Source organism: Zeus faber, assembly GCF_960531495.2.
Source record: "Zeus faber genome assembly, chromosome: 2".
NCBI lineage: Eukaryota > Metazoa > Chordata > Actinopteri > Zeiformes > Zeidae > Zeus > Zeus faber.
In genome coordinates this window covers 49,902,873-49,913,104 of record NC_137189.1, presented here as the reverse complement: position 1 = coordinate 49,913,104, position 10,232 = coordinate 49,902,873, and the positions used below count along the sequence as shown (strand labels likewise).

The 10,232-nt window shown below is 42.2% G+C and overlaps 1 protein-coding gene across 1 annotated transcript; it reads left to right on the top strand.

The window, feature by feature from the left end:
- Nucleotides 1–324: 324 nt before the first annotated feature.
- Nucleotides 325–9,452, top strand: LOC307247835 (uncharacterized protein; the record flags this gene model as incomplete). Its single annotated transcript, XM_080023956.1, has 3 exons — nucleotides 325–423; nucleotides 4,455–4,865; nucleotides 7,268–9,452. Coding segments are annotated over 2 exons (495 nt in total), but the record flags the coding sequence as incomplete, so codon positions are not given.
- Between the last annotated feature and the right edge of the window lie 780 nt (nucleotides 9,453–10,232).

Below are 10,232 nucleotides of genomic sequence, written 5' to 3'. Positions count from 1 at the left end.
AATACAATATGTATAAAGCTAAACAAGTAACTATCATATATTATGAGATTGTGACAATCCCGCGACGTTAATATACCAATGATTACTGAGTTGCAAATCATTTGTGTGAATTTAACGTGGCAGCGGAACCACGTAGACCAGCCTGTTTGCGGGGGGCATTTTCAGCGACGCACCGGAAGTCCCGGAGCTCGCCAGCTTGGCTCAGCTTGTTGACGTTCCCCGTCTCCGTGTTGAGATGCGGAGGTTAGAAACCCTGAGGGCGGACGTCAGCCGTCCTCTGGCTGCAGCGGTGGGCGAGATTTTAGGATTATTTGAAAAACCATCTCAGAATACGAGGAGAAAGTTTCTCGTTTACAAGAAGAAAACAACGGTCAGCGCCAGCTGCTGGACGCTGCACTGAGTCCCCGGGTTGTGTTGCACAGAGCATTACAATCATTTAATAGGAAATAAATATCAAACCGTCAATCATTCCGAGGGAGGGGGAGCTCCCTCCCTCCTTCCTTTGCTGTTCGAGTTCCACTAGATCTCGGCGAGCTCCCATAGATGTTGTGGTAAGATCACATGGGGCGATATTTGATTTTGATAACAGAGTGGGTGAAGACATCCACGTGATAAATGTCATTTATTTTTAAAGCTATCATTTACACTACTTAGTAATATACAATACACAAATACAGTTGCAGAATGTATCCGAGCGCTCTCCTATGCCTCTGAGGGCCTATGTGTGCAATCAGAATTAGAAATACTTTAATAATCCCAGGGGGAAATTACTAAATTACGGTCGATTACTGCAACAAAGGAATAGAGCAAAATGCAATGTATAGTGACAGTTCAACGATATACAGGTTATGTAATATGATGTAAATATGATTATGAAATAATATAAGCTTCAATATAATGTATACAGTATATGTAGTATGCAAAATACAAACCATACAAATATAACATACTCAATGCAAACAGGTTTACAGTCATACACCTACTGACTTTAGGTGTATCTTACAATACAAAAGTATGTATGAGTTGGGCTGTACATTCTAAGCTAAGCGAAGGTAGTGGAAAGAGAGAGAAAAAAGAGACCGGGGGAGTAGCTTACACAACAATTAAACCGGTATCATATTGTTTATAAAAACAAAAAAAATATATCAAAAGTTATAGCTGTTTGACTGTGAACTTAAACCAACACATTTTTCACACTTTGAAAAAGTCAAGTGAAAAGGGCTTTGATTTTGTGGATTTGCATTTGTGGATATTAAATGTAGCCAATATGAGTATTACTTTTATAATGGGAATTTCTTTATCCAATCTGTTTATCAAAATCGACAAAAGTCAAGTATAATTTTTTTTCAGTATAAAGAGCAGACCCATTAAATGTGGTCTTGCCACAACATCTATGGGAGCTATGGGAGCTCACGCAGCAAAGGATGCTGCTGCTACATCTACTAACTCTTCTCTGGAAGCCAAGATTTGGAAGACGTTACTGAGGTTTCTGCTTCAGCTTGGTCTCACTGCCCTAGTTTTCCTCCCTGTGTCTGTATTGCAGTGTTCCCTCCGGCGCTCCAGCATGTCTCTGTCTGCAAAAGGCAGCTTCCCCCTAAGCAGCAGGAGTGGAGCCCCAGTCTGTGCCAGGAGGAGCCAGAGCCTCCACACATTAAAGAGGAAGCGGAGAAGTTCCCTGTGAAGAGGGAACATGATGAAGAGTGGCCCTGGCTTCATCAGTGCCAAAATGAGAAGAGCAAAGAAGCACAACCTCTAGCCAGCACCTCAACTGAACAGATGCAAGCAGAAGTATTTGAAGCAGAAGCAGAAGTAGATCCCGAAGATCTAACTGCTGCTTTAGAACCAAGTGGTGCTCAGCAGCTCCTCTCTTCACACTGTTCAGCACCTGAGACTAAAGACAGCGATGAATGTTGGGAGGAGTCCACAGAACCTTTATCAGGTAACTGTTTTCTTTCTCTCACTTAACTCTCATGCTCAGTCTATCTCTAAGGCTGAGCACAGCGACCTTGTGAAAGGAGCCTCATTTCGGCTGCCTGGACACCGTATTCTATCGGTCACTACCCAAAGCTGATGACCATCTGTGAACATTGGAAAATTGACTGGTAAATTGAGATCTTTGCCCCCTGGCTCTGCTCTCTCCACCACGATGGTCCATTTCAGCACCTGCATAACTGCAGATGACTATTTTATCATCAGTCTCATTTTCATTCTCCCTCACCCATCCACACAACCTTGCACTGCTTCATCATCCAACACTTGTACCTCTTCTACCAATGAAGAACTGGAAGATGTTCATAACAATTGGTGTTAAGTGAGTGGCCTACTTCTTTTGATGACCTCAATCGGTCCGACAACATTCCTTAGTGGACATTCCTCATGTTCCTCATTTGGCTGAAGCTACTCACCTGCCTCCTCTCAAAGCTGAGGAGCAACAGTTCTACTCTGAGGTGCTCCTGGATCGCTGAGCTCCTCCCCCTATCTTTAAGGCTAAGCCCAGAAACCCAGCAGAAAATCCTCGATTTGGCTGCCTGTGTCTGGGACCATCTTCCACTTGTTGTGACCTTATTCTTTCACAGTCGCTACCCAAAGCTCATGACCATAGGTGAGGGTTGCAACAATGATGGACCGGTAAATTGAGAGCTTGCTCTTTCTGCTCGGCTCCTTCTTCACCACAATGGTCTGGTACAGTGCATGCAATTTCACACCCCCTCTTGCATCAATTGTGATGACGACCCAGAGATCCCTAAATTCCTCCGCTTAGGTCAGCTCCTCTCTCCCAATCCAGAAGAGACAAGTCAGAGTAGGTCCGTACGAAGCACTAATTTATCATCTGTCTGTCCATTCATTATCTATCCATCATCTATCTATCTACCTTTATATTGTTGCCATTGAGTTCTCAGCGCTTTGGACCAAGTATCCACAAAGAGGGTGCAATGATAAGACACAACAGTCCATTGTTTCCTCAATGGCCGGCATCTTGGTGCTGTGTACACTCTGCGCTCTGAAAGCCTCTGGGAAATTTGAGATTTATGTATGAAATCTTATACTGTATATGTACAGTTATGTGAAATAATTATTTGGTCTGAAACATCGCAAGTTACAACCTTTTCCTACAGCAGTGGGACACCGTGTTAAGATGGCGGCACTATTGACATATCATGGCAGCAGGTTTCAGTTCGGATTTTTAGGGGTCCGGCCTGGAAGTAGACAAGTCCAGCCCCTATTCTTCTCTGCACTTTTTCGGGCTAAAACGGTGTAAATCACAACAACCGATGAAGCCATGGACATGATTGAGGTCTCTACATTTGTAGCCGGAATTAGTGAAAAAGTGTTGCAAATTTAGCGTAAGTTGAAGAGTGTTGGCATATCTTGATTAGTTTGTGGATCTGGACATTTTGTGACATCATGAACCAATGTTATATAAGTCCAGCCTTCGTCACTGTTTGGTCATTAGCATTCCGAGAGTTGCGCCATGAAGATCTGGTTGCTCCATGTAGTATTCACGCTTGTTCAAGACGACAGACTGGAGGAGCCAATGTGGCGTTCAGTGTAAACCCAGAAAATTGTAACTGGTGCTGCGTTTCACAGAACCTGGGAAACTGGAATACATACCTAACCCGACTAAACTGGACCCTGTCTATTGCTGCCTGCAGCTATATTTATAATTTTTCCCTCGGGTGTTTTGCTGGCTGAAAGTGTCTGGCGCACAGCAACCGACGAACCCACGGACATGAATGAAGTGTTGGCATTCCAGACATTTTGTTGTCCAAATTGGATTCACATCGATCTATATTTGGAGCAGGAATAAGGGAAAATCATTGCCGACGTACCGGATGTAGCGGAACGAAGGGATCTGGGTTGGCGGAGTGGGGTGGGCTGGGGTAGTGCATCGGGGTGCTTTGTGAAATCGTCACCCAATTTGTCATGTATGTGCAGGGTGTGGCTCTGGGGGGGGGGCTTCCACATGGGGCAAGGTACGCAGCGCACTGCCGTCTAGACTCCATTGCTGGGTCAAGATGAGAGACTGCAGGATGATGGGTTTCATGAGAACTCGGAAAATTGCAATTCGGTTCGAGAGGAAGTGATGCTGCGTTTCACGGGAACTCAAAACTGTTATTCCTGACTAACACCACTAACCTGGACCCCATGCATCGCTGCCTGCAGCCATATTGTATGATTAAAATGACATCTTTCGTATTATTGTAAACTGTGATTAGGGTTAAATGAGAATTATTAGACATTTCTATTAGACAAGAGGATTCGAAAAGTCAATGCAATGTGTACAGTATAGTAGAATTACATTTCACTGCATATATGTATGAAAGTATGTATATGTATGTGACAAATAAAAATCTTGAATCTTGAATCTTGAATGCTTCAATCTTAAGGTTTCACACGTCTTTCTGTGTCTGTATGTCAGTGTTGCCTCCAGAGCTCCAGCCGCTCTCTCTCTCTGTAAAGAGGAGCTTCCCCCTGAGCAGCAGCAGCGGGGCCCCGGTCTGGGCCAGGAGGAGCCAGGGCCCGCACACATTAAAGAGGAAGAGGAGGAGTTCCCTGTGAAGACTGAACATGATGAAGCGTGCGCTCAGTGGTCCCGGCTTCATCAAAGCCAAAGTGAGGAGAAGAGAGAGGCAGAACCTGTAGCCAGCACCTCAACTGAACAGATGGAAACAGAAGCTGATAGAGAGGACTGGGAGGTGTCAGAAGCAGCCAGTAGCTCAGACCCAGCTGCTGCTTTAGAACCAGCTGGTGCTGAGCAGCTCTTCTCTTCACACTCTTCTCAAACTGAGACTGAAGCCAGTGATGACCATCGGAAGGAGACCAGACAACCTCTCCTACCAAGCTGTTGACCAGATGAATGTCAGGTAATAACTTCATGAATAGTTGATTCACCATTAAATAGAAATAAACAAAATGATATGAGCACTAAAGATCTCACAATATTATTCAAACTTTATTGACATTTGTAGTTTTGTCAAATCATTGAGTGCTCATTAAAGCCTTGTGGCATAGAAACAGGTTTACCCCTGTTTTTTACTATAAAGGTTTTCTCACGGTAGGTTGTTCACAGAGATTATTATTTATTCAGTTGGTCTGAAATGTAATGGGAGCAGATTTGAGTTTTAAAGGTGACGTGTGTAGAATTAGGGAATGGACTTGGAAGAAATTATTTTCATGATTTCTAATTAGTGCGGCAGTTTTTGAAATTGAAAAGGCAAATGTCTTTTCTTTTTAATTTTCAATGACATAGAATGTGCATACTTTGAGATGAAAATGCAAATTGGATGATTGAATTTTAATGATTTATAAGTCAAATAATACGTTCATATTCTGAAAAATAAAAAGCATTTGTGTTATTGCATTTTCATTTTGGAATTAGCTTTTTCATTCGAATTATGATCATTTTTTGCTTCCATACTATATGGGATTATTTTGGTTTCAAACCGGATGCAACCGGCAAGCCGAAGGAAGTAAAATATGTAATTTGCCGTCTTTGCAATCACGGCAAACCTGGAAATGGGGTTTACGATGATTTTATTTCTTCTTTTTGAGGATATCTCCAGACAAGTACCGAGCGCGGTTGAAGCGGCAAAGCGCAATACCAGTTCCAATTTGCGTATGCTTTGAGTTGCACCCTACGGGTGATTAAATTAGCAAAATAAAAGGACCAAAATCACATAAAAAAAATATGTATTCCAGTCCAATCGCCCAAGCCTGGCTTCCACTCACCATATCACCACTACCCATAAATTATTAAAATATATAATACTGGGAATCGAAGCCGAGAAGTGATGAATCAAACCTGAATATATATGAGGAATGCATCGAAGGTCTGGGGAGCAAAATCTGTGGAGGAACCAGAAACAGGGACCCAGATAAAATTGAACAAACAATGGATACTACACAGGCCACGCCCGCCCCCATCTCCACGCAGCTGCCCGAATTAAAAAACAATTTCTCTGAACTCAGAGCAGAAACAGAGAAAATATTTGAAATGAAGACGGAGCTAAAAGAGCTGAAAAACCTAACGAGGCAGTTGTACATTTGGACTGGAGAGTTGACCGAGTGGAACGTGTTGTCTGCAAACTGCCGTGGTATTCCAGACGTACTCAGTGTGATTTGCTTAACTCACGTCTCTCGGGTTTCGGAAAACAATAATTAAAATGGTTATTTATTGAGATTAAGAGAGTTTCACAGTATACAACAAGGCAGCCTGCGGAAAGTCTGAACATCAGGAGGAAAGAGTCGGTTATATAGACGGGGTGTCTCCTTTGGGAAAGTACCTTGTGGTCTAAATGTACTGTATGTCTCGTTTACATGAAGTTACACCCGCAAACCTTCCAGGAAAACAGAGAAATTCAAAGAGCTGGACAAGGTGTAATATGTAGAAAATAAAACCTCAGGTATTGGGGGGGGGAAGGGCATCTGGTGAAATCAGAAAATTAATTAATTGAAAATAAATTGATATAAATGGATGAAAATACCTTATGAAGAGAGAGTGGACAGCACAGGAGTTTCAGAAAGATAAAGCAGATATTCCTTTTCTGCAGGAAGCGCCTCGCTAAAAAACAACAGGACCAGTTAAATGATCTACAGGAAGATCTAGTTCTACTGGAAGAGGAGTGGCTATTTCAATAAACAAAAAAGCTATCTTTCCATCCACACAAAACTAAAATAGACAGATGGTTGATATGTCTTAGTCAAAGAGGAAATAGAGAATTCCCAAATGTATTTTTATGAGTTGTTGTGGACTACTTTTCTTAGCAGAAGGGAATAGGAATACTTGAGAAAATACTTTAAAATCAATTTTCCGTCTCAATGTATTTTACTTATTAAGTAGCTGTGCAATAAGTTACTTCACATTATTCATTACTTACAAGATGCCATGCATGTAGTACCACATAAAATGCATTTCTACCTTATTTCATCCAAATATTAACCTTTATTTCTAACTATAAAAGAATACAATTATGAATCCCTTCATCAATGAACATAGTACTATTGCTGATGCTATTACTGATGGGGGGATCTACTTGCTGCTACTTTGGGGAAAATCACAGTGGAACCTTGATGGCCAGGTCTGTATTTTCCTGATCACTTTAAGGAATAAAAGGACTACGCTTCTTTTTCTGAAGCTGTAGATGGTGCCATCACTTCACTGCTTAACTGCTTGAAATTCTTTACTCAATGTCCTAAATTCGCAGCGTCCACTCTGACTTATTTTATAATCCACTCTTGTCTTTCTCTCCCTCTCTTCTTCCAGCAGAGAAACCCCAGTTGGCTCCTACTAAGGGATTTTCTTGTCCCAAGTGCCTGTCATCCTTCACATCTCCCATCTCTGATCACCACATTAAGAGTGGAAACAGTGGGTTTAGCATTCAACAGCTGGCAAGTGGAGCAATCCGAGCAGAAAGTCTATTCCCCTCAGCAGAATGTCATCCAGTAGGCATCTCTGGAACCACCCGGAAACGGAAAGACTCACAACGAATTCACACTTGTAAACATTGTGGTAGGCCTTTAAATTCCCAGAAACTATATGAGTGTGAACAGTGTGGGAAGGATTTTACTGCACAAAGATACCTGAAAATACACCAGCGCATTCACACAGGACAGAAACATTACCCCTGTGAACAGTGTGGGAGGAGTTTTAATGACCGTGGCAATCTCAAGCGACATCAACGCATTCACTCAGGAAAGAAACCTTACCCCTGTGAACAGTGTGGGAAGAGATTAAGTCAATTCGTAACTCTCAAACAACATCAACTTACAAACACGGGAGAGAAACCTTACCCCTGTGAACAGTGTTGGAAGAGCTTTGCGACAAGGGCGGAAGTAAAAGTACATCAGCGGACACATACAGGAGAGAAACCGTATCCCTGTGAACAGTGTGGGATGAGATTCAGTCAGTTAGGACATCTCAAGCAACACCACCTTACACATACAGGAGAGAAACCTTACCCGTGTTAACAGTGTGAGAAGAGATTCAGTCAGTTAGGACATCTCAAACAACATCAGCGTACACATACAGGAGAGAAACCTTACTCGTGTGAACAGTGTGAGATGAGATTCAGTCGCTTAGGACATCTCAAACAACATCAGCGTACGCACACAGCTGAGAAGCCTTACCCATGTGAACAGTGTGGGAAGAGCTTTGCGACAAGGGGTGAAGTAAAAAAACATCAGCATACGCACGCACAATAGAAATTTTACCCCTGTGAACGTAAGTCGCTTCAATAATCTTGAAACACATCAGTGATTTCACACTGGAACGAGACTAAATGACTGAACAGTGTGGAGAAAAGCTTTTATTCAACAAGTCATCTCAGTAGACATGATCTTAGTTACAAATGAGAGAGATTGCACCACTACACAGAATGGTGGTGTCTGAGCTACTTGTACCAGGTGAGAGTGGTCAAGTCTCTCCTGGGCGCTGCACTGAGCACCTTTTCACATCAAGGACCCATTAAAGAAACTTCCCAAAGGGTATGTGGAATGTTAAAATTGGATAACAAGACGGGATGACATCAGTTCTTCATTTTTCTGGTTAGAATTTGCATGTTTTGAAGCACTCCCACCACCTTGCTTCAAAAAGACTGAAAGAGTTCACGCTTACACTTCACAGCGTTAGACTGTACAACGCGGCGCAAGACAAGGATGCCCGCTCTCCCCTTTACTATTCTGCATCTTTATTGAACTCCTCGTGGCCGCCATCTGTTAAAAAAGTATCGTTGGCATTCAAACAGGAAACTCTGTTCACAAAACCAGTTTGTATGCAGCCGATAGTTTGTTGTACTTACGGAACCCATTATCATCCCTACCAGAAGTGTTAAATCTTAGATTTATCTAAATTCTCAGCCATCTCAGACTATTCAATAAATTGGACTAAAACCACGGTCTTACCATTCAGTGGGAGGGACTGGTATTCTGTAACCCAGAAACTTCCCTTAACCATTACAACGAGCAACATCAGATACCTTGGTATTGATATCTCCACCAATCTGTCCTATTTGTTTACCCTTAACTTTATTCCATTGCTCAAATCCATTGAAGAAGACCTCATTTGATGGAACAACCTACCCATCTCATTAATTGGTAGGATAGCAGCAGTGAAAATTAATATATTACCAAAAATAAACTATATTTTTTCAATGACCCCAGTGCAACCAATTGGTTTAATACTGTAGACTCAATGACCAATAAATTCTATAAAAAAAATAAGAAACTGAGAATTAAACTAGCAACACTACATTCTGTTTGTTCAATGTCTTGCCATCCATGGCCCAATTGTTGCTCTGGATGTAACCATTCAATATAAATTGAAGATGGTTTGCTTAATATGCCTGGCACCCGCGGCCCAGGTTCTGCGCCTGCGGCTGCGTCTTGTACCTGCACATAGGGGTGCGTTGTATGTGAGTTGATAATAAAATAATGGTTTGAGGGGATATTCGGCCAAGGCTCCCAATTTGCCATATAAATATAAGAGGGGGCAAATTACTTTCCCCTGGATGTACCCTTAATTTGTAGATAGAATTCCAAATTGAAATCAAAATCCATTTTTTGTTAAATTAATTTTTAGTAATTCTAGTATATGTTTTTCCAGCTGTGGCAGTTTCTCCTACCACGCGCCACCCGAGTGCCGTGTTCCGGGAACTCCGACACAGAGGCACAGAAGACGGGGGTTGTAAACACCAGTTTATTGTAGAGAGTGGGCTAGGTGGAACAAGCCAGGAGCAGATAGACATGTCATGACAGGGCTCCTCTCTGAGTGTGTGGGGAGGGGGGTTTTACCTGCTGCTCCTTAGACCAATCAATGAACAAAATGTATGCAGCCACTCTGATCCCAGTCACCTAGATCAGGGGTGCCCACACTTTTTCGGCTTGTGAGCTACTTTTAAAATGACCAGGTCAAAATGATCTACCTGCATAAAAAATGCTAAATATATTTATTTATATACTGTATATACTGAGTATACTTTATACAGTTATATGCAGCACTGCATTAACCTTTACGGAACAATACAATTAAATACATTTATGGTCAACACCTTACTCTGATGACTTGCACTGAATGGAGTCGGCCAGGGTTGCATAGTCCGGACAGTAGCTGCTGGTAGCCAGTCTCAAGCAGCTTCCAAATGATCATCAGTCATGGTGGAACGCTATTTGGACTTAATAATCTTCATGTGGGAAAAGGCTCCCAAAAATAAGTAGAGCAGAATAATGCAGTCAAG